This window comes from Chelonoidis abingdonii, chromosome 2 (genome assembly GCF_003597395.2).
Source record: "Chelonoidis abingdonii isolate Lonesome George chromosome 2, CheloAbing_2.0, whole genome shotgun sequence".
Classification (NCBI taxonomy): Eukaryota; Metazoa; Chordata; order Testudines; family Testudinidae; genus Chelonoidis; species Chelonoidis abingdonii.
The window spans coordinates 3,157,797-3,185,785 of record NC_133770.1 but is presented as its reverse complement, the minus strand read 5'-3'; the positions used below and the strand labels follow the sequence as shown (position 1 = coordinate 3,185,785).

General features: G+C 56.0%; 2 protein-coding genes across 2 annotated transcripts in view; both read right to left on the bottom strand.

The window, feature by feature from the left end:
* On the bottom strand, window positions 1-21,279 carry LOC116828396 (uncharacterized). Its single transcript, XM_075061924.1, is given in 7 exon segments — window positions 1-1,580; window positions 5,941-5,991; window positions 6,498-6,617; window positions 8,477-8,590; window positions 13,322-13,448; window positions 16,881-17,444; window positions 21,256-21,279. Coding segments are annotated over 7 exon segments (2,118 nt in total). The 3' UTR covers window positions 1-462.
* The window catches only part of LOC116828393 (uncharacterized), a 666,188-nt gene extending 644,249 nt beyond the window's left edge, over window positions 1-21,939 (bottom strand). Inside the window, exon 1 of the mRNA XM_075062079.1 lies at window positions 21,925-21,939. The gene's annotated coding sequence lies outside the window, so the exon portion shown is untranslated. The remainder of the gene's footprint in view (window positions 1-21,924) is intronic.
* Between the last annotated feature and the right edge of the window lie 6,050 nt (window positions 21,940-27,989).

Here is a 27,989-nt window from a genome sequence, read left to right as displayed (position 1 = left end):
GATAGTCTTTCATGTACATTAACAAAAATAACAGGTCTCAAAACAGCCTTCAGGTAAAGGCCTTTAATGTAGCATCTGCTATTTACAATTATTACGTTAGTTACCCGGGTCAAGTCCCACTTCAGTTAAATACGCTTTAAAAAAGCAGCGTGGCCTGGAGGAGTGAGTGCTCATCATGGCTCTGCCACTGACTCACTGCATGGTCTTTGCCAAGTCACTTTCACTGTGAGGTAGGTAGGTCAGTCTTGCCCCCCCGTCTCACAGGGATGCTGTGAGGATTCATGACGGACTGGCCAGTGCTTTGGAGCAGTCTGGCACTCTGTAAACGCCAGCTGCTATTATGGAGCGTATGGGCCTGTCATGTAATGTATTGCTATATTTCTGGGGAGGAAACAGCCTGTATGTTGCCTCCTCCCCACTGCCAGCCCACTGTGCTACTGCCTGTTTTCAGCCTTTCCCCTGCTAGGGGGCTGTCTCCATCCCCTGCCTGTGGCGGGGTGAACCCCTGGAGGGAACAAGGCTCTTCTGATGGTTGTTCAGCGATTGCCTGTGCCAGAAGCTTTTGTTGCACTTGGTGCACTGGAAGGGCCTCTCCTGGGTGTGCATTCGCTGGTGCTGCTCCAGGGACGTCTTCTGAGTGAAGCTCTCCATACATTCGATGCAGGGATAGAGTCTCTCCCCAGCCGGATTTGCCTGGGGAGCTGGGACGGGGAAGCCATCCCCCCACATCCCCCATTGCTGCAGCCTCGGCCCCTCGTGGACACGCAGGTGTTTCTAGAGATGGTGTTTCTGGATGAAGCTCTTGCCGCACTGGGCGCAGTGGTAGGGCCGCTCGCCCATGTGGATCCAATAGTGCTTGTTGAGGTTGGACTTCTCGCTGAAGGTCTTCTCGCAGGCCAGGCATGGAAAGGGCCGCTCGCCCGTGTGCAGCCGCGTGTGATCCGCAAGGTGCCACTTCTGCAGGAAGCTCTTTAGGCACTCGGGGCACTTGTACCGGCGCACCCCACCGTGCAGTCGCTGGTGCTGCATGAGCTCCGGGTGGCAGCTGAAGTTCTTCCCGCAGGCGGTACAAATGAAGGACCCGTCGCGTTCCCCCATGTGGGTTTGCTGGTGTGTTAGAAGGCTCCTCTTCAGCCAAAAGCTTTGCCGACACTCGGCACAGATGTAAGCCCCCTGTCCGGCATGAGACGGCTGGTGCTTCCGGAGGCTGGGCTGGAGGCAGAAGCTTTCCTTGTATTCAGCGCAGTTACAGGGTTTTTCTCCTGTCAGGATTCTCTGGGGCAGGGGAGGTAGCTGCTCCATTTGGGTGCCTGTCCCACGGTCTGCAGGTTTACATGGACCTTGGTCCACGTGGGCTTCCTTCTGCGCCGCCCCTGGCTTGAATTCGCACAGATTGCTCCTGCATGCGGTAGGTTCTTCCAGGCCCTCTCCGGCTCCCTGCTGCCCGTCTGAGCCGCACGGACTCTCTACTGGCTGATCTTGGCTCTGGAAAGCCTCTTCATCTGCTCTTCCCAGTAATGTCATCGTCAGCTCCAGGATTTCAGGTTTTTCCTCAACCTGCCGCTCCTCAGCTTTGACCACTGAAAGAAAGAAAGAGAGAATCCTGACACTTACTCAGCTCATGCAATGGAGTCGGTACGATATCCTCGAGTCAGAAATGGAAACTCAGCTGGGATGCTCCTGGAACGGGATCATGAGATTTGACCTGGTTTGGGGTTTTGTAACCACGGAGGGCACGGGGACGCGTAGGAGGAATCAAGGCTGCAGGAAAACTGCAGCCTCCCTGTATCAGGGCTGTTCTGCAGTTTATGATTCTTTTTTAATACTAGAAATCCAGGAGCAACAAACCTCCAGAAGGCAGCCTGCCTTCCCCACCCTGAACAAAGCTCTTCAGCGTAGCCCACGCCAGCCAGTGAGCCAAGTGTCATCACACACCGAGCTAGCAGGCCTACAAGGCAGAGATGATGGAGAGTCTCCTGTATTCTAGTCTCAGAGCAGATGAAAATGTGTGCTCAAGATAGATAGGGTAGACCGCCTTCCTGGATTTTCTTTTCAGGTGCTGCTGAGGGGCACAGTTAAGGTTGTTTGCCTACCTTAACTGTGAGTTTCCATACAGGAAACCCAAGTGTTTGGGGTAAATGTAACTAACTCAAGCTCCTGGATTTCTGGTTTGTGTTTTATACCAATGTTCCTGAAAGACCATGGCCACACTCCAGTGGCACAGCCATGGCGCTGTGTAGTGCCATAGGGTAGACCCTTCCTGCAACGAGTGAAGGTTTTACCACCACTGTAGTGAATCCATCTCCCCAAGAGGCAGTAGTTATGTTGAGAGCAGAATTCTTCTGTCGACCTAGCCATGTCTACATCTATCTAACTTGTAAGTGCGGCCCAGGCCCCAGCGCGAAGCACTTTGTGACACCTGCTGCAACTCCCCCATGCCGGGGTGTGCAGGGATTTCGCTCCACTTTGCCTGCGCCTGAGCCACAACACGTGGCTCCCCCACACTCGCCATCTGGGCCAGCAGAGCAGGGTTGGAAATGGCATTACCTGCGCAGAGGAGGGAGAGGACAGGCCGCTCGGTTACTGGTTCACGGAGTAGCTGCTACTAAGCAAATGAAATGGCTTTAAACCTGCCCCCGTCATCACTGGAGGTGACAGGCGATGGCTGCTTGCACACCAATGGCTCTAGGAGGAATCGCACTTAGTGCAAATGCACCATCACTCCCGCCACAGTCATGTGGGAGCACCTGAGGCACCCGGTTTTGAAGAGCCTGGCCACAGAGCTCAAGTGAAATCACCACCCTTACACATCCACTAAGGGCAGTGACTGTTCCTTCAGCCCCCCGGTGGGGACTGAACTCCCCAGAACCGTCAGTCAGGGGAGCGTCCTGCTCTAGGACAGCTCAGGCACGAGTCAGAAGTTAAGAGCTGCCCCAAACACTGATGGACTCAGGCACATAGAATCACAGAAGATGAGGTTTATTCCAACCCTCAGGAGGTATCTAGTCCAACCCCCTGCTCAAAGCAGGACCAACCCCAACTAAATCATCCCAGCCAGGGCTTTGTCAAGCCGGGCCTTAAAAACCTCTAAGGAAGGAGATTCCACCACCTCCCTAGGTAACCCATTCCAGTGCTTCACCACCTCCTAGTGAAATAGTGTTTCCTAATATCCAACCTAGACCTCCCCCACTGCAACTTGAGACCATTGCGCCTTGTTCTGTCATCTGCCACCAGAGAGAACAGCTGAGCTCCAGTCTCTTTGGAACCCCTAGATAGTTGAAGGCTGCTATCAAATCCCCCTCACTCTTCTCCTCTGCAGACTAAATAACCCCAGTTCCATTCAGCCTCTCCTCATAAAGTCATGTGCTCCAGTCCCCTAATCATTTCGTTGCTTCCGCTGGACTCCCTCCAATTTGTCCACATCTTCCTTGCATTGGGGTCCAAAACTGGACACATACCTCCAGATGTGGCCTCACCAGTGCCAATAGAGAGGGAATAAGACGTCCTCGATCTACTGGCAATGCTCCTACTTATACAGCCAGCCAAATGCTGTTAGCCTTCTTGGCAACAAGGCGCACACTGACTGAACTCATATCCAGCTCTCCTCCACTGTAACCCTTAGGGTCCTTTGCAGTACTGCCACTTAGCCAGTCAGTCCCCAGCCTATAGCAGTGCTGGGATTCTCCTTCCTAACTGCACGACTCTGGCACTTGTCCTTGTTGAACCTCAGATTTTATTTTGGCCCAATCTTCTAATTTGTCTAGGTCCCCCTGTAGCCTGTCCCTACCCTTCAGCGAATCTACGTCTCCCCCAGCTTAATGTCATCCGTGAACTTGCGGAGGGTGCAATCCAGCCCATCATCAGATCATTAATAAAGAGTTGAACAAAACCAGACCCAGGACTGACCCCTGGGGCACTCTCTGCTTTGATACCAGCTGCCAACTAGACATCAAGCCATTGATCGCTACCTGTTGACCGACGATCTCGCCAGCTTTCCTATCCACCTTATAGTCCATTCAGCCAATCCATACTTTTAAAACTTGCTGGCAAGAATACTGTGGGAGACCGTATCAAAAGCTTTGCTAAAGTGAAGATACGTCACGTCCACTGCTTTCCCCATATCCACAGAGCCAGTTATCTCCTCATAGAAGGCAATCAGGTTGGTCAGGCATGACTTGCCCTTGGTGAATCCTGATCACCTTCCTCTCCTCCAAGTGCTTCAAAATGGATTCCTTAAGGACCTGCTCCATGATTTTTCCAGGGACTGAGGTGAGGCTGACCGGTCTGTAGTTCCCCGGATTCTCCTTTTTCCCCTTTTAAAAGATGGACACTACATTTGCCTTTTTCCAATCATCCGGGACCTCAAGTTTTCAGAGATAATGGCCGATGGCTCTGCAATCACATCAGCCAGCTCCAACATGCTGGAGGGCTTATTCCCATACCCAACAAGCTGGTGAATTAATACCCAGAGCCCCGTCTGAGTGGATGTTCCTGCTGGTACCCCAGCAGCGCTCACCCTGGGGGACCCACAGTGCAAAGAGCAGGATGCAGATTTCCAGTGCATGTGTCCTGAGCCTGCCAACCATGACTCACAGGTGACTTGCTATTGGGCCAAGGACCTGCAGTTCACTGACAGGTTGGGTCCATTGACTTCCAGGGGAACACTCAGGGAAGTGAGAAATGGGCAAGGATTTGCAGGACTGGGCCCACAGTCTTCGCAATTAAATGGGTAGCTCCTGTCAGTTTCCGAACACCATCAGCTCTCGCTGGCTGCCCTGCATTAGCAGTATGCCTGAAACATGGAGCGTTTTCTGGACGTGCAGGCAGGTGAACTGCCCCCGGTATCCCCAGCCGGGAGTGCTGAAGATGGCACAGCTTCCAGTCTCCTTCTCAGTGGCAGGGGGCTGAGAGGTGACTTGCTGCCACCAGGGCTCCTCAGTGCGCTGGAGAACGGTGCCAGAGCAACAGGCTTGGAGGCTGCATTCCACGCTTTGTCCACAAAGTGAGCACAGCACGACACTTGTGCAAACTTCCCTCGCCGCGCAAGGGAGAACGGAGCTGTCTCATGGCCTGTCTGGTCCATGGTGTCTCTGTTGGATTAGAGATGGGCCATCTGTCCTCCGCTACAGGGCACTTTGGTGGAGGCCCCTGTACAGGTTTGGGTGGCAAGAGAGCAAGGTGCACAAGGCGAGAGCTCCCCCTTGTCCGGGGATTCTCAGCTGGCCCGACCTGGCTGCTTTCTGCTCCCTTCGTGCTGCCTGAACACAGTGGGGCGCAAAGGGAGCCAAATGCACTGACCCAGCTGGCTCATGGGGTAGGACCGAGGCTGTTCCCACCGCGCGCGATGCCTCCTGCCTGGATTCTGTGTGTTGGTTTAACCTTCCCCATGTTCAGGAGCGGCGGCTGCTCCTCCCAGGGGGTGCTGGCCCTGGTAGTGCTCCAACCTGATGCGTTTCCCCCCTGGAGCTGGGGGAAGCCCTGTCCCCGCTCTCTGCACAGATGGTTTCTCTGCAGGGCTTGGGTGGGCAGAAAACCTCTCCCCAGGGACTCTACTCCTGGAGGGTCTCTGCCTCGCCTGGCCCAGGGCTGGGTGGCACATGGGTGGGATGTAACACGTGTCACGTGGGCACAGTAGGGGGTTGGCTCGCCAAGCCCAGCTCAGGGGCCAGTGCAGCCTGAGAGGTCCTGGCTCCCTGCTGCCAGCCCTGCAGTGCCCTCGACCGGCTTGTGCATGAGACGAGTCCTCTGGTGCTCTGCTGGGCTGTCCTGGTGGCCAAAGCCCTGCCCACACTGAGTGCCCTTGGAGTGATCCACTGGTGCATGGCCAGTGGGCACAGGTGGGCAAAGCCCCTCCTGCACTGGTGGGGCAGCCCCCCATGGCATGCTCCTCGTTGACCCCCAGGTGTTGCACAAACTGCCCCGGGGGGGCTGGACCCTTACCCTCCTCCTCCACAGGATGCTCCTCTGCAAGTTGGAGCAGGATCTCGTCACCTGCTGGGGCAGAAGAAAGCAGACGTTATTCGTGTCACCTGCCCGGCAGGGAGGGAATTCTGCGATTCAGGGGCTCCTGCTTTAGAGTCAAGGCCCATGAAGTTGGCTGTGGTGAGCGAGCTGGGACACTCATCAAGACTCTAGTTTACTGGACCAGGCTCTGCAAATCCTTTGTTCCCCTAGAGAAGGGCAGAGGGGAAGTTTTCCCCATCTCACTGTCTGAGGTGCTGGGCTCAGACCTGGGCCTTGATATCACCCGCAATGAGGCTGCTTTGAGCTACTCTGGGCTTGCACAGCAGCCTCACGTGGCCTGCTGGGAATTCCCCAGGTGGAGTAACGCTGGCAGGGCCAGGCCTACGCCCCCGGCCGAGAGGCCGTGCTGGCGGGGGATGGGAGGGGCCCGATGAGCCCGGCGGCCCGTTTGCAGTCACAATGCGCTGGAAGTTGGCTCTGACCAGCTCCTTTAGCCACTCTCTGGTTCCGAGTTGTTGCTCTCCAATACTCACCTACGCTGGGCTCTCTAGAGAGCCCCCTTTGCTCCAAAGCTGGCTGAGTCCCAGCACACGGCTCCAGCTCTGGCTCCAGTTTAACCCAGGGGGAACGGGCAGGCGCAGGAGCAGGAGATTCTGTTCACAGGGAATAGCAGGCTGGAAATTAGCAGACAGTTTCTAACCATCGGGACAGATGTCCTGGAAGGGGCTCCCGACAGAAGTGGAGGCAAGAGAAAGGGGTTTGAAAGTGGAGCGTGTACGTTTCTGAGCAGGTCGGGTTAGTCTATCCAGGGTTAAATGCACTTGACTACAGAAAATCTGGTTTTGCAGGTTCTGTAGAGGGCAGGCACTTCTCAGTTGTGGGAAGGCGTGAAAGGAGGATTCCAGCCAGCTGTGCCTGGCACCAGGGGACACTTTGCTGGAAATACTAAACCGGAACCTTTGCTGATGAAGTCAGAAGGAAAATTCCTTGCCCGACTGGCCAAGGCCAGAGAAGGGACAACTCCGAACGGCCTAATCCCTGGCTTTTAGCGAGCTCACGGCCAGCGACAGGACATCACTTGTGTGTGAAAGGGTATAACGGGCTGAGCTTCTGAAGGGGCCATGAGCGTGTCTGCCTGTCCAAGCGGGAGCCAGCCAGCGTGGGTTTGAGCACCCCCCGCCGGGCCTACTCCTTTTTGGGAGTCTCCTTCATCAACATCTGTACAGGCTTAGCAAGGTTCATCACTCTCTGGATGTGACAACTCCTGACTAGTGGGGCTTTTAGGCATGTTTGGAGCAACTGCACAAATTCCGCTTGGATTTAATAGAGACATTTATGGCTAAATTAATATCGGGTGCCACCGTGGAAAATCAGGGCTATAAACGAACTTCCAGCAATGGGTTCTACGCTGCGATGTCCTGCAATAGTAGGGACTGGACTCCAAGTCCCAGAGTCCCTTCCACTCCTGGGGGATTAGGCTCCAGTTTGGTTTCTACTCCTACTTTTCCTTGAGTTGGGGGTTTAAAGCCGGCGCTGGCTCTTGCTGGAGGAGAGACAACACCTCTTTTGAATGGATACAAAGGTGTTTGTTGGTGAGGCGCATGAGGAAATAGAAAACGAGGGGCTAAGACCAGTGGTCAGACCACCCAAAGAGGGAGAGGAGGAGGGGCTCTGGGGGGTGGCAGGGCCGGGGTAGGGGGTGCGACCGGCTGGCTTGCAGCCTGTAAACTAACAACACATTAGAGAAGTTGAGCCCAGACAAGCAGAAATGGTAAAACGGCTTGGGTGGATTCCCTGCTCGTCCCCTCACGCCTTGTGCCCACTGCTCTCGGCTGCTACTCACCAGGGCTGGTGCCTGCAGGGGTTCTGCCTTCTCCACAGACCGGCCGATCCTGCGCACACGGCTCTTCCTCTTGTTTAACTCAGGACGCAGCATTGGGGGGGACAACCTGAACCTCTGTTCAGGGCAAAGAGAATTACACCATGTTCCCTGCTCTCGGCCGGAGCCAAACACCGATCTCAGGCCCCACCACTTTCACTTTGGACCCCTCCTCCACTCCAAGACAAGTTTGTGCGGCTCAAAAGGAGGGGATTTGCTGAATGGCCAGAACACTACGGGACACCCCTGCCCTGCTGGGCTTAATGAACGCAGAGGACGTGCACTAACGGCCAGACGGATCAGGCTCCCACGCTGGAGGCAAGGGATCGAGACAGCATCCTCTGCATGCAGGGGAGGTCCTGTCCCAGCTCCTGAGTGGAGGGGCTGCTCCCTGCCAGCACTCCCGGGGCACTGCCAGCCCCACACGGGGCAAGGGGATGGCAGGGTGTTGCTGTTGAAAGGCAGAGGGACAAGCCAGCAGAAGTGGGGTACAGCAATGCAGGCGTGGGTGACTGTCTGCCCAGAGGGTAAGAAAACTGCTGCTGGTCCCTGGAGATGGCTGGGTGCAGACATAAGAGCTTTGGTTTGATTACTGCACTCGCAAGCTCCAAGATGGCAAAATCCGTTACTCACCAGAGCAGGGGCTTCCACTGATTTCATTTTCCCCAGAGTCCCCTTGGCCCCCGCAGCCCGGATCCTCCTCCTGGTTAATCCACAATGAAATGTCTGGCGCAGAGACGGGGGATTCTGTTCAGAGGAAAGAGCAGGGCTCAGATTTCAGTGGTGAAGGAGGAGCAAATACAGCATCTGTGGGGTAAGTGACTGTCCATAGTGTGTGTTTGGGGGTCACTCGCTGTGTGCGGAGCTTGTGTTTGTCAGTCTGGTTGGTTGGTTGTTTTGTTTGAAGGACCGTGTGCTGTGGCTGGCAGTTGGAGGCTGAGAGCTTCAAAGGAAGGTTTGAAAGCTAGAAGCCTCTGGTAATTGGCTGAGCCTTAATCAGTGGGCGGGGCATTCACTCAGGCCAGGGCTTTATAAAGCTGCGCACACGCGACCAGGGAGCTTTGCGACCAAGGGCTGCTAACAGGGAGTTTCACAAGGGAGTTTGGAAGGGGAGTGGGAAGGGAGCAGGAGTCCCGTGTCGGTTCTATCTGTGCCCCTTTAGTCCCCTGAAAACCTATAAACCAAACTACATTCAAAACTTCTAAAACTTGCTTGCTGCTTTAAACCACCCTTTTCATTAAACTAGGAGACAACAACAGGCAGAAGCGCAGACAGCAGAGTGGCGGCTTACCAAGTTTATTGTGGCCTGAGTGTAGCACAGTAGATACCTGCTCCTGTGGGCGGGTGGCGTATGTGAGCAGTCAGTGCAAAGGAGCTCCTGGCCCTCAGAGACCGTACGACTTTGGAGGCCAGGGGGCGGAACTGAGGAAGCTAAGAGAGGCAGAGAGGTATTTGAGAGGCTTGTCCGGGCACTGTAGAATTGTCCTCCACCCGATCCAGACAGCCCCTGTGCTGTTGAGGAGAAGAAAAGGCCAGGGAAGCAGAGCAGATCAACGGGAGCAGAGAAACTTCCATGGTTAGGTGGGGGTTGCCTCTCGCAAGATTACCTCTCCGGGGGGAGGAACATTAAGTCACTAGGAAGGCAGGAGTTAAGTAATGGGAGATTTGATCATTAGAAACGTAGATAGCTGGGTTTGTGATGACCGAAGGAACTGTATAAGGTGAACTTCCCTGCCTGTGGTGAGTTGTGGAGCTCTTGAGCCGCTAGATAGACTTCTGTGTATGCTGGGAGGAGCCGAGTGGTCGTTGGTACCTGTTACGTACCAAATGACAAAGGGATGGGTAGGAGAGATTGTCCTGAGGCCAAATTTAGGCTGCTAGGGAAGAGATGAAATCCAGGAACTCTATGGTGGCATTCTCGAAATGCTCCAGTTCCACGCGGCGAGGGCCAGGTAAAGGCAGACAGATGCCTTCAGAGTCTGCAATGCGTGAAATGAGACGATGGTGTAGAGAGAGGGGTTACGTTCATGTAGAAACCTGGGGAAACTTTTGGGTGGGGGAGCCTATCAGGAGAGAGGGACTTCCACCTAAACCAAAAGTGGAACCAGATCTGCTGGCACTAAACATTAAAAAGTTGTGAACAAGTTTTAAACTAGAGATGGGCGAGCCGACTGCTGCAGAGGAGCATGTGATCGACACAGACTTTCTGTTAGGGGAGAGTTTGATGATGAAATCTCCAGGTTCTTCTTCGATGCTGTGCCATATCCTCCTAGTAAGTGTCGTCGCCGCACCGCGTGCACGTTCGTCGAATACTTTGTTTACCCTAGCACAACCAGGTGGGCGGGGCGGAGCCACCTGGAGTGGCGCCGCCATGGCGGCTGATATATACCCTGCGGCCCAACCGCCCTCAGATGCCTTCTTTACCGCCCGTGTCGGTCGTGGAAACTGTGGAGCCTCAGCCTTATCTGTCTCCAACCTCCCTAGCATTCACTGCGTTTTGTCTCTTGAATTGTTATAGTTATCTTTAATAATAGTTAGTAAGATAGTTTGTGTGGTTTAACTTGTTAGTAAATAAACGTTTGTAGGGATCGCCGGTTACGCCCTCCCTATCCCGGCACCGGGCCCATGCCGTCGCCGGCTTCCAAACCGTGCGTGCCTGTCGTCGCCCGATGCCCACAGGCGATCGCATCAGATTCCTGTCTAAAGTGTCTGGGCGACTCTCACCTGACAGACCAAATAAAATTTGCAAGGCGTTCAAGCCCGAACACCCGAAGAAGGGACGTTCGCCTTAAACAGTTACGTCATGGAGGCAGCACCACTCCACCGTGCCTCGGGGCACCGCCAGCGGCACGGGGAACAAGCGCCTCCTCGGACCGCACCCCCGCCCGCAAAAGGACACCGTCACAGTCTCCGGCTACAACTCCTGGGTCGGGCACCGCTCCCGCTCCCGAAAGGCAAGAAGCGGTAAGCTCCTTGCGGCATAATCTCTTCTTTACTGCTGGGGTGACAGGCGAAGTGAAGAGACGCTGCACAGTTACAGGGATACCCTGCACCAGGGCGGGCGCTGCTCCTCTGATGGGTGGGGCTCTCTGAGTCTTCCTAAGGGACAGGGCTGCCATGGGCACAGCAAGTATTAATCCACAGGCCTATTTATTAAGCACCAAGAAGCCGAGCAGGGAGCCACGCACGGAGGGGCAGCAGGGTTCCTCTGGATGCTATTTATACTGCAATACAACCGTGCCAGGGAGCTGGGGGGCGCCGGGGCTGCTCTCCGACACACAACGGACAGTCACGTCCTGAAATTCCAGCTGCTGGATCTTAGCCAAGGAAAACTTGGGGTGAAGTGGGCAGTGCATCTGGGGTATCGAATTTCCTGTCCACCGCCAACCCTCGAGATTATTCCCTTCCTTCCTCCTAATTACACGATGTATCTTGGGGATGGAAATATTGGTTAAAAAAGTGACCATTCCCGTCTCTGCCGTTCTGACGCGCGTCCGCTGGAGTTAACGGTTAACTTGGGTTAACCAGTGAGCCTGATGCTTACCGATTACCCGGTTAACCTTTTACATCCCTAACGTGTCAGGCTTTTCCCCTCTCCAGCTGCTTTTCGGATGCTCCAGTTTTCTGTCCACTAGGAAACGTTACGACTTGTGATTCCGCACTGGTGGTGCTGACTGTGGAGGCTGCGGAATGAAGTGGATCCAACTAATTTCGCTGGAGGATCCAGAAAGGTTCAGGGGTTGGGTTCCCGTTACAACGTGACCAGGTGAACTCAGCCCAGCTCTGCAGCAGCAGGACAATGGGCAGGTGACAGGAGACGGCTCAGAGACCTGGGACAAGGGCAGCGAAGGTCGTTGCTACGGCTGCCTGGCTCGTGGGAGCCCTGACGCTGGCCAGTCTGAACGCTTGTAACTGCTGGTCTCTGCGCTGCCCCAGGCGTATTCCAGCTGGCTAATAAACCCGCTCTAGTGACTGGTGGCCCTGCTGACGCTTGCTGCAGTGCACTGGTCCCTGAAGGGGCAACGGGCTCTGAGCAGGGGTAACTCTCAGCTGAACTTGCTGGGCAGCGCTCACAGTGAGAAACAGGAGGCTCAGTCCCGGGAGCACTGAGGCTGTGTGGCCTCCCCTTGTGTAAGGGTGGGACCCCCTGGGGGTCTGGCACACTGAACGGCTCCTACCAGGGGTGGGTTAAAGGCCCGGGCATAGTACAGATCCTGTGGATCTGGGACGCCATTTGCATCTGTCTCAATGCAGCTGGCCACTCAGAGCCCACTGGGAGAAAGGGGGGTGGCACCTGCGCACACCAGCACTGAATTTGGTCCACTATCTAGTGTTGGAACTGGATGGTCCATACGATTAGTGACAGGACATGGAATCTCTCTCCTAGGTCACTGGTTCAAATCCAGCTCAGATCAGTGAGGAACCAAAAGCCGTTACCCTCTGGTGGCTGGTTGGGAAGTACCTGAATAATGCGACTTGGGGTCTCCATGCAGCTGAATCACAGAAACCACCTTCTCAGTTAGAACTAGTAACTGGCCGTTCTGGCCGAGAGCTCCCAGGAGTGAGGAACATGGATGGAACGGTGAGGCCTCCAGTTCTTCCAGCTACACAGGGCACCTTTCAGCAGCACTGGGTTCACTTGTCACTTCGGGCAGCAAACGTTTGCCTGAGGACTGACAACTGCTGCGTCCAGTAAGGGGATTATGCCAGAGTCTCTGTGCATCTGCAGTCAATACACCCCTTCTCCAGAAAGCATTACACGGGGAGGAATTCGGAACAACACTGGGGCCATGTGCTAGAGTTGCAGCTGCGTCGCTCTAGCGTGTCCATGTAGTCCCTCAATACAGCGCCGGGAGGGGTTCTCCCATTGCTGCAGTTAATCCAACTCTCGGAGGGGTGGTCGCTACATGGAGGGAAGAATTCTTCCATCCATCTTGTGTCGTCTACACCAGGGGATAGGTCAGTGTAGCGATGACTCTCCAGGGGGTGGATTTGTCAGACCACCAAGAGACACAGTTATGCCAAGGTACATTTTCAGTGCAGACCAGCCCTCTTTTTAAGATGCACACCGTCAGCCTTGTCTACACTAGAAAACTAGGTCATTTTAACTACATCAGTCAGAGTGTGAAAAATCCACCCCCGAGGGGCGTAGTGAAGCTGTAGACAGCTCCAGGTCGACGGAAGAATTCTTCTGTCGACCCAGCGACCGCCTCTCAGGGAGGTGGATTACCTACGCTGGCAGGAGAATTCTGCCCGTCGGCGCAGGTGGTGTCTACACTGAAGCGGTACAATGGCACAGCTGTGCCGCTGAAGCGTTTTCAGGGTCGACAAGCCCTTAATCAAAGACTTGCACTACAAGGATTTTACCTACTGATCCACCCGGAATCAAAGGAATTGGAGAGTAAACTTGAGCTGGAGCCAACTCTACCTTCACTGATCTCACAGCTTCTCGTAAGCAAGTGAAGAAAAAAGAATTACCCAGGGAGATCAGGGCCTCATCATTCCCCTTCATCATGTTCTTGTAAAGCTCCTTCTGCCATTCCTCTAAGCTCCCCCACTCCTGCTCATTGAAATAGACGGAGATGTCGTCGAACGTCACCAGCACCTGGAATCACAAGTGTTGCACACTCAGTATCTCCTGGGTCAATCCCACCTGTCGTATGAATCAGCAGAGATGGGGAGGATCAATGTCACCTGGCTATTATTGGGAAAATGATTAGAAATGGGTTTTATGTAGAAACACCCCAGACATCATAGCTAGAGCTGCACAAGGCTATGCTGCCCCCACCCCTGCACCAGCAAAGCTGGAAAGGAAAATCTGAATTTGGTCAGGTGGAGGGTAGAGCAGACACTGCTTCCAGCTCTCCATCAATGCAACGCGTGGATCCCGTCCTCCAATTACCAGGCTGCACAGCTCAAATGGAGCCAAGCTGCTAGGGGGCTCCACATTACCCAGATACCCCTCACACAGGGATTTCCCCACTCCGGGCTGTGCAGGGCTCTGGGAAGATGGTAGCACGAAGGCTGCTGCCCCTCATACTCTGTGTGTGGAAGTGGGCAGGGACATGGAGAAGGTCCTCTCTGCATGCTGATCCCAAGGGAACACTCTGGCTGTAGGATAAGATAGATATGGAAAGGGTTAAATGAATTTGGATAAAGAAAATGGGTTTTGTAGTTTAAGTAAAATAAAGGGGTTTTCATGGCCATGAACAGGCTTTGGAAATAACAGGTTTAGACGTTAGAAAGAATGTGGCATGCAGCAAGACCAATTCCGGGCAGGACGCAGAGCTTGGAAGGTGGCTAATGAGATGAAAAAGGGGCCTCTGAATGCTAAGCAGTGGTTACACATGGGTTCTAACACAAAAAAAGAAGTTGTTTTGTCATGTGATAAATGTACAATAACCTGTCAGGTATCAGAGAGGTAGCCGTGTTAGTCTGGATCTGTAAAAGCAGCAAAGAGTCCTGTGGCACCTTGTAGATTAACAGACGTATTGGAGCATGAGCTTTCGTGGGTAAATACCCACTTCGTCGGACGCATGTAGTGGAAATTTCCAGGGGCAGGTACGTATACGCAAGCAAGAAGCAGGCTGGAGATAATGAGGTTAGTTCAATCAGGGAGGATAAGGCCTTCTTCCAGCAGTTGAGGTATGAAAACCAAGAGAGAAGAAACTGGTTTTGTAGTTGGCAAGCCATTCACAGTCTTTCCACTACATGCATCCGATGAAGTGGGTATTCACCCATGAAAGCTCATGCTCCAAAACGTCTGTTAGTCTATAAGGTGCCACAGGATTCTTTGCTGCTTTTACAATAACCTTTAATGCCCCAGCATTACCTTACAACGTGGGCCTGCGGCAGAAGAGAAAAGGCCAGTGCAGGTAGCTTTAGAACGACAGAGGCCCCACTGCCGTATCTTGGGGAAAGGTGCCCCAAACCGGTTCTTAGCTGGATTAGAAATTGGCGATGACATCACATGTCTGTTAGAATATAAATGGGGAGCTCTTCAAGGGTTCATTACCCCGGCCAGCCTGCCCAAGGTGGAGCCAGCCAGCAATGGTTTGAGCACCCCCTGGGCCAGGTCTTTGTTGTAAATATTCTGGTCAAATGCTTCTGAATGTGTGTTACTGTATCCACGTAGCAACTGCTTATTGCTTAGCATTTTAGACATGGGTGGAGCAACTGCATTAACACCATTTGGCCTTTGGATTCAATAAAGGAATTTATGGTTAAATTACCATCTGGTGGTATATCCTCCAGAAATAATGTAATCGAGCCATTTCCGGCACTGGCCCCAGCCATTGACTGAGCCAGGAAGTCCCTGTGGAGTGCTTCTGTTCAGGTTTTGCCTACAGAATTTGTTCTCAGAGGCTGCAAATATGGAACAACATTTGAACCTAAGCAAAGTACCTATACAGGTCTGTCTCATCTTACGCTGGGGTTACGTTCCACAGTCAACGCGTAAAGCGAAAATCGCGTAGAGTCAAAATTACATTGAGTGGAATGGCGGGCAGAATCGCCCACATTACAGAACCAGTATTTAAACTGTTATTTTTCTCTTGGTTTTGGTTTTTTTCTTTTTTTTTTTCCAACCACGTAAAGCTGAAATCGCGCATGTTAAATGGGCCTAAGATGCGCCAGACCTGTATGGTCCCTGTCACCATTGTATCTCCACACTTCACAGTCTGATGTATGTAGCCTCAGAATGGGCCTGTGAGGCAGGGCAGAGCTGTTATGCCCATTGTACAGATGGGGAACTGAGGCACACACAGGCTAAGTGACTTGCACCGGTGACTGAGCCCAGGTCTCCTGAGTCCCAGCTCAGTGCCCTATCCCCTAGGCCGTCCTTCCTCCCCTGCAGACATCTGAACACTGCACTCTGATATGGAGCCTGAGCACTGATAGCTGTGCGCTGACGCCACGGAGTAACAGCGGGGAGAGAATGGCCCAGCACAGCCACGGTGTTCCTAACCAGTGTGATTTTAGGCACCGTCACACAGGTTGGCAGCCAGATCGTATCACTCCCTTCATCCAAACCACTTTAGGCTGATGAATAAGGAACAGCCAACGCAGCATCACAGCAGCATGTCACACACAATTCGCCTGAGTGCTATTGTAGCATGTTTCTGTAACTTGGTTAGAACATACCCTGGTCCTCCCAGAAGAGATATGAGCAATCATGCTACAGAGCATGGCCCTGACTGGGGAAATCTTGCTGCGGAGATGGAATGTCAACAGGAAAAGAAATCTTCAATAGACTGATGAGAGAAAGGCCACTATTTTCAAAAGTGGATGTCCAAAGTTAAGCTCTTACATTCATCCTGTTATCCAAGAGATGGTCGGGATATGGGTCACACATCTCTGAGAGTGGCACAACTAGCACAACTATCAGGATAAATTAATCACAGCCCCCCACTCCAGCCCCCAACCTAAGACAAAAAGGGTTGTGAACCTACCCAGGAGTTTTGGACCAAAGGGGAGGAGGAGTCTGTTTGGGTCAGGACGTGGGGAGGGAGAACACACAGACTGAGGGAAAAGCCAACCGAGCCGCAGCCTGGGGCAGGGTTTGGTGTCTGACCCTGGGAAAAGCTAGAGAGTGCTTCTGGATCTGGTGCTGCCTACAGAGGCTGGAGGCTGTTGGCTAAGAAATTGCTCCTTCTGTCTCCTGCATTCAGAGACCATTTGTACTTTCCTTGTAAATAAACATGGCTGTGTCAAAGAAAATCCCAGCCTGACGGAGTCCATCATCAATACCTACCTTCCAGCGCGAACATCCCCAGGGCCCTGCACTCTGACTAGCTGCTCAGGTCACAAAAGGCAATATTCAGGCAATGAATAAATACCCCGATTTTTCCAGAGGGCCGAGCACACGGCAACACCCGTGGACTCCAACGGGAGCGGCTGGGTGCTCAGCACTTGGAGAATCAGGCCACTTATTCACTGCCTAAATACAGAGGTAGGAACCCAGCTTTAGGCATCGACTCTTGAAAATCTCCGCACGTGATTTAGTTCTGCCCCTTGGCGCCAGCTGGGATATCGTTACTTTGGGGACCTCTCCCCTACTGCCTGGAGGAAGCCTCAGGATCCAGAATTTCCTGTTCTTCAGCACGTTCTCCATGTTCTCCAGCCTCCTCTGCAGCCATCCATACCCCTGGATCAGAGTTCCCAGCAACGCCCACTTACTCTCCAGCTGGCTTTCAAATTGCATCACTGTTTTCTAACAATCGACTAATTTCTTCTCTGCTGTTTCCACTCTCCTCTCCAGAGTCAGCAACCGCGTGGCATGGGACTCCACCGTCCTGTCCACAGCTTGGATTGCAGCTACTGCGGGCCACATGGAAAGCCTTGCCTGTTGCAGCCGGCTCTCTCTCTCAGAAGTCTGTCTGGGGTCAGAGCGGGATTGGAACGGCATTGGGCGCTTTGACCTCGGGGCCCATTCTGGAGCCTGTTTGCAAGGACAGGAATGTAAGTGGAGCTGGGGGCTCGTTATTCCACAAACAAAACTCCACTTAAAAGGGACTGAGGCTGAGCAGGAGTGAAATGCCCTGAAAAGCCAGGAAAGGCCAACGGCCTCCTCTGAACCTGCCTTCCAGACAGAGCACGTCCACTAAGCGCCCAGCTCTGCGTTAGCAGACGGAATTCCCCTGTGGAGACGCACAACACATTCCTCCCGCCCAGTACACTGCAAACCCTTTCCTGACACCTCCATGGATACTGTGACGTGTGCACAGGACCAGCAGGGGAGGGAGTGTCCTGTGCCTATGGGGTGAAGGGGCACAAGGTTGCTGTAAAGGACGTGCTAGGAATGCGGTGCACAAAGAGCATTTCTGGGTCACTGGTGGGAGCAGCAAGTTCCTTGGCACGATGCCGAGTCTCTTGCTGTCTGTGGGAAGCTGCAGTGTGGGGTAAGGTGAAGGGGAGCCTCAGACACCAACAGTTCCTTGCTCCTTATGATTTCCCTCGGGGCGGGGGGTGTCACACCTACCCAGCCAGACCTGTTAGACAAAGGTTTAGTTTGTGGAATTTCCACAGGGTTTAATACATGAAGTGTAGGAGGCTTTTTGACAGGGGGGGCTTGGAAAGGCAGAGCTGTCCTGCCCCCTCATTTCTCTGAGGACATGTGGGGATATGGAGGTAGCAGGGATGTTATGGCCCCAGGTAACCTGGGTACATATGGACCACAGAGATCCCCTGGGTCTGCATCTGCTAGTCTGCCAAGAAACGTCATGTAAGGTCTCTAACGAAAGCCCGCACCAGAAGGGTCACCATAATCACTGCGAGATGTACGTATGGAAAAGATGTGAAAAGTTCTGTATCTATGCTAAAAACTCTGTTCTCTAGGGCGGTGAGATAAGGCAAGTCACTGAAAGGTGATCCACAAACTCCTGTCAAGCAGGGGGAAGAGACATTTATCACACTCTGGCAGGTCACATGCAAATTAAACATTGTACGAGTCACACTGGACAGCCATTTACCATCAGAGCAAAATGCTAGTCACTAGATTGTGGAGGTTGCAAGCTAAAACAAGAACACCCGGGCTTATCCTTTTACAGTAAGACAATGAACTTTTGAGACTATATCTGGGGTGCAGATGAACCCCCAGTTCTCCTTCAATCTATGTGAACAAAACACCAGCGGGCTTGATCTTATGGGAAGTGGTTGAGAAGGCTGGGGAAAGGACGGGGGCCAGCTAGCTTGCAGGAGCCGGGGCCATGCCTTGAGAGTTCTGTTTAGGTGCTAGCGAGCATGTTATGATTTTGTTTCATATGTAACCATTTGTTTCCAAATTCTTTCTGTCCCTCGCTTGATTCTCAGTTCTCTGATGTTAAGTGTATCCCTGTTGTCGCTATACATCTACCGGAGCTGTGTGCACAGAGCGGGGATCCTGAGCAGGTGTGTTCTGTGCCTTTGGGCGCAGTGAATCCGAGAGCTCTGCGTTCAATGGATCAGGGCTGAGCGCTCCAGCAGGACGCACTGAGGACTTGGCAGTTGGTGAGTGCCTATCGCTAACCTGTGCAGAGAGAGTGAGACCTGTGGGGGCCTGGAGGGCAGCACCTGGGCTGCCAGAGGCTGGTGGTTTCAGGGAGCTGATCCACAGCAGGCCCAGACGAGATTTCCACATGCTAAGGGCAGGTGCTAGCAAAGTGTCCCCCAACCCTCGGTACCCCGGGAAGTATCACACATGTTCGCAATGTAAGAGAAGGAGGCAACAAGGTGAATGGAGCTGGGGCATCTGATTGGATGGGGGAACCCACGCCTGCTGACAAGGGAGGGGGGCACGGAATGGGGCAATTACCATGGGGCCTGGGCAATTTAAAAGGGTCTGAGGGCCCTCACCACCGCCACTGCCACGGAGCAGTGGTCAGGAGCCCATGGCCCTTTAAATCACCTAAATGGGCCGCCAGGCTCCTAGGCACACACAGGGCAGTACCGATGGTGATGAAGGCAGCCAGGCAGGCATGTGGAAGCCCTGGCTGTGCCCATTGACTGTTCTGCCCTAGTGCCCAGAATTGCTGTCGGCATGCCTGGGGGAGCCTGACGGATCTGGCTGTGCTCTCCCTAAATGCAGCACAACTGTGCTGAATCCCTGGGGGTCTGAAGCCGGGGGAGAACAGCCTGTCGAGTGCTGCTCCTTGGCCCTGGCAGCTGCAGGGGCAGGGTTTGGCTGCCCCGACTGGAGCTCTCTGGCTGAGTTCTGGCTCCCTCTGTATTGCTCCTAGGGCCTGGGCTGCTGAGCCAAGCCCTTGTGGGCGGGGAGAGATGGCCACAGCGGCGCTTCCCAACCTCTTTGGCCCAGGACCCACTGGTAAAAGTTGATGGCCTGGCGCAGCCCAGTAAATAGTCCCCCCCGGGGGGGATGTTGAGAATTGCCCCAGGAAGGGGGCTCCAGGCCTGTGGGTGGGTGTGCAGAGCCCACCCCACACTCACCCTGCAGCAGCAGCTCCTGCCCTGCAGGGCTGGCTGGGCTTGGCTCCCTGCTCCAGGTGCCAAGACCTCCAGGGTCGCAGCACCCCTCTAATGGGGGCCAACTGCTTCACATCTCTGCGAGTGGCCTCGTGACCTGGCACATGGGTTGCCACACCACTCACTCTGCTCTGGCTTGGCCCAGTTCCAGCTGCGTCTTCTGACTGAAACAGGCACTGCCAAGATTTCTATCCTAAACATAAGAACGGTCACACTGGGTCAGACCGATGGTCCATGTAGCCCAGTGTCCTGTCTTCGACAGTGGCCAGTACCAGATGCTTCTGAGGGAATGAACAGAACGTGGCCGTTATCAAATGATCCAATTCCTAAGCTCCAGTCCCAGTTTCTGGCAGTCGGAGATTTAGGGACACCTGGAGCATGGGGTTGTGTCCCTGATCATCTTGACTAACAGCCATTGAGGGACCCATCCTCCACGAATTTACCTAATTCTTACATGAACCCTGTTATACTTTTGGGCTTCACAACATTCCCTGGCAATGCGTCCCACAGGTTGACCGTGCGCTGTGTGAAGAACTTCCTTCTGTTTGTTTTCAACCTGCTGCCTATTCATTTCATTTCATAATTTCATTTGGTGACCCCTAGTTCTTGTGCTATGAGAAGGAGTAAATAACACGTCCTTATTCACTTTCTCCACACCAGTCACGATTTTATAGACGTCTATCTTATCCCCCCTTATCTGTCTCTTTTCTAAACTGACCAGCCCCCGTCTTTTTCATCTCCCCTTGGACAGAAGCTGTTCCATAGCCCTCATCATTTTTATTCCCTTCTCTTTTCCAATACTAATATATTGTATTGCTGCTGCCTGAAATCCAGCCCCACCCACACAGCCAGGCGCAGGGCTGTGCAGGCCAGACACAGGTAATGTCTCTGACACAAAGGGCTAAGGGCTGGATCCTGGGAAGAGCTGAGCACCTTCAGAGAGAAGTGGAGGCTGTTCAGTGTTTCTCAGGCGATGCTCAGTATCTTGGCGTAACACCAGGTCTCACATTAAGACGTAGCAGGATGAAAAGTGGGAACAGGTATTTGGAGGGGAAGTGAGCAGGGAGGGGCAGGCGGGGAAGGGAGGACAAAGCAGAGAACATTTACTGAAAACATGATTTGTGTGTACAGGTCTGTCGCATCTTAGGTGCCTTTAACACGCGCAATTTCAGCTTTATGCGGTTGGCAAAAACAAGAAAAAAAACCAAAAAAAGAGAAAAATAACAATTTAAATACTGGTTCTGTAGTGTGGGCGATTCTGCCGCCTTTACAGTCAATGTAATTTTGACTCTACGCGATTTTCGCTTTATGCGCCGACTGTGGAACGTAACCCCAGCGTAAGATGAGACAGACCTGTATTGTGGTGATGGCTAAGAGCCCTGTCAGGGCCCAGGACCCCCCTGTGCCAGGCTCCCTGCAAACACAGAACACTGTGATGTGGTTTGGCCATTTACCTTTCTCTGTGCAATGGGCGCCATGGGACTGGCCCTAAGAAGCAGAGTAGCCCTTGCTCCCTAGCTCAGGGGTGAGCAGTTTTACCCCCCATCCATTGCTCTCTGCCCTGCTGCCATTAAATACACCCCATTGCCCAGCGGCTCTGGCAGCCTGGACTGACACCCACGGAGCAGACTTCTCAGCAGCCTGGCCTGACTTCCCAGGCCTCAGTGTGGGGGTCCTGAATGGAGAGACCTTGCCCCGCTTTCCAGGGGTGCCTGACACTGGGCCCCAAACACTGAGGCGCAGGAGGTCAGCGAAGGTCTCTGGCAATGCCGGGCTAGGGAACAGGGCACTTCTCTCCAGCTCCAGCTGACAATCAGATCCCAAACCGCCAGGCCGGAGGGGCTAGAGAGACAGTTTCCAACCCCTGTCCCTGACAGCAGGACCCAGCCCCCAGGGAATTCAGAGTTATGCTCCTCAAAGCCCAAGGCGGCACCGAAGCCAGGATCAGTTTAACTCCCCTCCCCGTTCAGACACTCCGGGGAGGAGAAACAGGCCGGGATCGCCCCACCGGGACTCAGCCCTCGCCCGGCCGGGCAGCCCTGCGCTCCCGCGGCCCGGCTCCGGGGCCACAGGGCCGGGCGGGCGAAGCTCCCGGGCCGGGCTCCCCCGCCCGCGGGCCCTACCTGGGCAGCGGCCCGCTCGGCTGGCCCCCCCGGGCGAGGCGGGACTTCTCCAAGTCGGGCCGGGTGCCCAGGGCCCGGGCCTCGAGCTCCGTCTCCGCTCCGGGCTGGGCTCGAGGGTCCGCGCGCGCCGCTCGCCACGGGGCCGGCCCGCTGCCGGGCGCGGTAGCACGAAGGGCGAGCGCGAGCCGGAGGAGGGAGCCCCGCCTCGGCAGCAAACCTGTGAAGGTCTCGGCGGGGGCGGTCTGCGGACCCGCAGGGAGCGAGAGCGAGGCCGGTGGCGCGGCCGCCACGCGGCCCCGTGTCCGCGCTGCGGATATCGCGGCGGCCGGGCCCTTGCAAGCCGGGCGGCCCGGGGCGGAGCTGTCCAGCGGGCCGCGGCTGAAGCCCGGGAGGTGCGGCTGGGGGGCGGCCCGGGGCCGCCCGATGGGAATGGTACGGGCCCTCCAGGCTCGGGCCCGGGCTTCCCTGGCGGTACGCGGCTCCCGGGCTGGCTGGGCCGCGGCTCTGGCCTCTGCTCCCGGCCGGCCGCGGGGTGAAGGGGAGGCCCCTGGGAGCCGGGGTGGGCGGGGGCCCTGCAGGGCCGGACACCGATCAAACAGCTGGAGAGGGGCCTGGCCGGGCCGGGGATCGGGACAGGGCAGTGGCGGAGCGGAGGGGACACCCCACGGAGGGGATGAGCCGGCTGCTGCGGTAGCAAACATCGGCTGGGGTGGGGCACGGGGGCTGTTTTAAATTTCCCCTCGCCCAGGACGGTGCATCTCAGCAGCCGCTTCCCACCCTGCCTAGCGGGGGCTCTGCTCAGTCTCCGATCCGCAGGGAGGCTCCAGCCCCAAGCGAGGAAGCTGAGCTGGACCCAGACCCTCCGGAGATGTCACACACTAACACATCGGGCCGCTATTGAATTTGCCTTCTGGTTTTTGCACTTGCAGCCCGCGGTCTTTGGGCGAGGTCACGACGTGCCCTAAACCCCTGTGTGCTGCAGCTCTCAGCCCACCCCCTGGCCAGCGTGGGCCATTCCGGCTTCGCAGCTATGAAAACAGCGCCCAAGAGCCCCCCAGTAACGAAATACTGAGGCTAGAATTGCTCCGAGCGCCCCCTCCCCGAGGGGCAGGCAGCCTCCCCTGGTCATCCGTGGCGTCCGGCCCCCTGCCCCGCAGCCTCACGGAAAACAAGGCGAGCAGAGCAGCCAGGCAAAGCGCTCGCCGCGGTGGGCTTGGGAAGGGGCCCAAGGCGGGGCTTGGGGAAGGTTAACGCCGTCATTCTCCGGTGCACTCACAGCTGGGACAGGCCCGGAAAGCCTCGGGCGCCAGAGGTGGCGCGGACCCGGCCGATGAGGCCGCACAGCGGCCGGAGAATGGCCGGGGCTGGATTTTGGACAGGATCTGGCCCACTTTCAGTGCGCTAAAGCTGTGAGCAGGGGAGTTAAGCGCTGTTCAAACACCAGCAGCGTCTGGGCACCAGAGGCTTCAGCTCTTCGGAAACTCCAGCTGGGACAGATGCAGCAGCAGGTCTGGCGAGCCCCTCACCTGCCCTCTGCTCTCTGCCCATGGGACTGCAAACCAAGCTCTGGCTCTCAGGCCTTCTGTTCGCAGCGCCACAGGGCCTGGTCCCAGGGGTTGTGACAAAACCGGCAGGCGACAGCCGGGGCCTCTGGCACAGTGGAAGCTGTAATAAGGACAGAGCTCCGCGATGCGGGAGACTGAACTTTCTCGGAGGGTTGGGGGTGGGCCGAGACTGCGGCATGAACATCCCACCTTCTGCTCCAAGTGCAGGGTGCAGCTCTTGGCTATCGCCTTTCTACCAACACCCACGTGTCTCTGAACACCGACCCCCCTGCAAAACCAAACAGCTCTGCACGTGCGTCTCCCTCTGGGACGGGACGGATGTGAGTCTCATTGTGTTTAATACACCGCTGGAAGGTGCAGATACCGCATTGAAGAAAGTGGCTAGACGTAGCCTAGACGAGAGGCTCATGATCAGGACTCATGGGCCTGGCTAGGGCCTTTTAGCCATGAAGAGCCTGTTGGCCGCCACAGACTATAAACCGGATCAGTCACACACCAAGTAAATGCGGCCACCTCTGGGTGGGACGCAGCAGCTGTTTAGCACAGCACACGGGTAGGCTAGGAAGGCAAGAATGGCACAGCCAACTGAAAGTGCAGGGAAGCAGAGTGACTTACCAGAGTCAGGCCCGTGGGGGTTAACCCCCAGGCTCGTGGGATCTTTAATGAGCAGAGCAGGTCAGGGCCTCGGATTTGTGTGTTCCTAGTGCACTGGGTGCTTAGCTGCACCACCAAGCAGAGGAGGGGGAAGAATACAGAGCTGTTTTGTGAAGGCCTTTGAGTTAGAGGATACCCTGCGGGAGAGAGCAGGGAGGCTGCTCGTTGCCAGCCCTGCCGGTCACAGGAGAGACGCCTGGGGCTGCGCACCCCGAGTCTGACCGGGGCAATCTGCAGAAAACCCCACTCAAGGGGGCCTTGGCTTGAAATGGCCGCAAGAGGGACCCCACACCTGTCACGCAGGCTCATTTTATTCCTAATTCACTTGCTTTTGAAGCAACATAATTACCTTGCAAACCCACAGCAGCCGAGATGGGGGCGAACGGACCCACTGCTACATTTATGGGCAGTTCACCGCGCGAGGGGAGGCTGCATTTCCCCTCCTCCGGCCAGCGTGTCCAAGCAGCGGTCCTCCAGCTGGCCCGCTCCTGCGGCAGCGCCCAGAGCCGGGGCTCCGCCGGCACCCAGGGCCCTCGCTCAGCCCTTTACGGGGAGGGAGGCGGTCCAAGAACTCAGCCACCGGGGCAGCCCAGGGCTCGTTCTCCGCCCTCGGAGCTGGGGTGGCAGAGCTGCACCAGCCGCTGATCGCCACGGGGGACGAGAGCGTGTGAGGGCTGGGGAGCCGTGGGGGGAGTCCACGGCCCGCGGGTGGGCGAGCGCGGTACTTGTGCGATGCGGCGTGGGAGCCAAGAAGCTGCCTGGCTCAGGGGGCAGCGGGAAATGTCAGGGGCGCCGTCAGCTCTTATTACCTTCACGTGCCCCCGAGGGGGAGAGGAGCGTGAAGCGGGTTTACTGCCGCTTGACAGGGGCTGGGGCGCCCGCGGCTGCTGCTGGGTGCGATCGGGGCTGGCACGGACCCGCGCTGCTCCCGTGTTTCACCGAGGTCCATGCTCTGGGCAGCAAACCACCGGCCTCAGCTGCAGACGCCCTGCAGCCAGGGGCTGCCTGCACAGAGCAGAGGAGCTGGTGGGGCAGCCCCCAGCCCCGGGGGTGGAGGCCACTTGCTGTCTGGGTTCTCAGGGGTGGCTGGGAGCAGTTTCCTGCAGCAGCCCCACAGCAACCTCTCCCCCGGCTCTATAGAGCCCCACAGGCCCCATCCCCAGACGCCTCTGTGCCTGGGCCCATGCCCTGTGCCTGCACTGTCTCCTCCTCGTTACTCCCCCTGCTGGGGTGGGGTGGCACTAGGAGTGGCAGGAGGTGGGCCAAGCACCCCACGGAGGAGTGGGGTTCATGGGTGAGGAGAGGCAGGTGACTTGGAACTGGCTTAGACCCGCAGTTCCCCCCGCATACCTTCTCCCTGCTCCTGACCCAGCCACCGTGCCCCTTACAGGTTCCCCAGCCCCGGAAACTCCCAGCACATGGCACTTTAACACTAGTTCCTGCCCAGTCTCCTAAGTCTTAAACATGGGCAGGGCTGAGGGGAGAGAGCCCCCCCCAGGGAATGGCACTCTGGGCAGAACCCCCATGGCAACACTGGCCTCGGTGCCCCCCATGCAGAGGCACTGGCCTGGGCCCTTTCCAGTCATGCTCCTTCACGCTGGGTTTTGGGTCTTAATTTATATTGCACATGGTCTGGCCCTGTGTGTCACCCACAGCCACACCCAGCAAGCCACCAACTCCCCCCGTCTCCATCACTGGGTCTCTACCACCCCTTAACTGTGCGCGTGTGAGATGATGTCTCCCTCCAGTGGCTGCTCCATGTGCACGTAGGTGTGCACTTGTGCGTGTGAGATGATGTCTCCCTCCAGTGGCTGCTCCATGTGCATGTAGGTGTGCACGTGTGCATGAGAGATGATGTATCCCTGTAGTGGCTGCTCAGGGAGGATGGGGGCCAGCTCATACCGAACAGAGCACCTCCTTTAGCTCAAGTGTGTGGGAGGGGAAGGTCCTGGGTTCTATCCCCACTGTATCTCTGAGGCCAGGGCTTCCTTATATAGCTGCCATCTACCGGGTACCACCAGCCTCGCACACTGGGACCTTGACAGGAAAGTGAATGAAACTTGCTGCTGCAGACTGAACATGGGGGAAGGGAACATTCACACCGCGTGCTTAAGAAGCCATCTACCATGTAGATTTATTCAAATGAATGGAATTCTGGGCAGTGATTTGAGCAGATCTGATTGGCTAGTGCACAGGGGATAGATTCCCTAGCACTTCGCACTGCCTCACCCAGACGGAAATCCATAGGCTGGTGGGGTTTGCTCCAAGTTTATAACACTCAGGACCTCAGCCCAGGCCATAATCCCTCATGCCCGCTCACAAATCTCCAGCAAAAGCCCTGCGTTCTCTCCAGGGGCCGAAGGGGGGTTTCATACAGGGGATGCCTGAACTTCTAGGCTCCAAAGGGAACTCCCCAGTCTGCAGGCTGTGCAGTGTCTCGGATTAACCCAGATCGCAGGTTCTGGCCTGTGGCCTGCCTGACATATGCCCGTAACGCAGGTGCAGGGAACTCAAACACCAGGCCAGGGAGCCAAGCAGCTTTTCAAATCAGTGTTTTAATGCAGTTCAACTGTGCCATTGTGAGCACAGAACACAGGGCAATCAGCACAGCCACGTGCCACTCACCCCAGCAGCAGGAAAGGATCTCACAAACACCATGCTGGCAACAGAAGGGAGCCCAGGCCATGAAGTGCCCAATTCCAGCCCAGCTCCATTCCCGACGGCGGCGTGACTCCCGCTTCCAGCCCAGCTCCACTGCCGCTGGGGGAGTCGCTCCCGCTTCCAGCTCAGCTCCATTCCCGACGGCGGCGTGTCTCCCGCTTCCAGCCCAGCTCCGCTCCCACCGGCAGAGTCGCTCCCGCTTCCAGCCCAGCTCCGCTCCCACCGGCAGAGTCACTCCCGCTTCCAGCCCAGCTCCATTCCCGACGGCGACGTGACTCCCGCTTCCAGCCCAGCTCTGCTCTCGACGGCGTCACTCTGGCTTCCAGCTCAGAGCGCCAGCACCGTCACTCCCGCTTCCAGCCCAGCTCCGCTCCCGACGGCAGAGTCGCTCCTGCTTCCAGCCCAGCTCCGCTCTTGATGGCAGAGTCGCTCCTTCTTCCAGCCCAGCTCCGCTCTTGATGACAGAGTCGCTCCTTCTTCCAGCCCAGCTCCGCTCTCGAAGGCATCACTCCGGATTCCAGCATGGAGTGCTGGCAGCGTGACTCCAGCTTCCAGCCCAGCTCCGCTCTCGACTGCAGAGTCGCTCCTGCTTCCAGCCCAGCTCCGCTCTTGACGAAGTCACTCCGGATTCCAGCCTGGAGTGCTGGCAGCGTGACTCCAGCTTCCAGCCCAGCTCCGCTCTTGATGGCAGAGTCGCTCCTGCTTCCAGCCCAGCTCTGCTCTTGACGACGTCACTCCGGATTCCAGCCCGGAGTGCCGGCAGCGTGACTCCAGCTTCCAGCCCAGCTCCGCTCTCGACTGCAGAGTCGCTCCTGCTTCCAGCCCAGCTCCGCTCTTGACGAAGTCACTCCGGATTCCAGCCTGGAGTGCTGGCAGCGTGACTCCAGCTTCCAGCCCAGCTCCGCTCTTGATGGCAGAGTCGCTCCTGCTTCCAGCCCAGCTCTGCTCTTGACGACGTCACTCCGGATTCCAGCCCGGAGTGCTGGCAGCGTCACTCCAGCTTCCAGCCTGGCTCCGCTCCTGATGGTGGAGTCACTCCCGATTTCACTGGTAAGAGCTCAGAATCAGGCCCCCAGTGCCTCGAGGCTACTGAATGGGGCCACCAAGATAGAGGAAAGCTGAGCGCGATGGGGCAGCCAGCAGAGTTAGAGCTCTCCTGCTCTGCAGAGCAGCCACCGCCCAGCA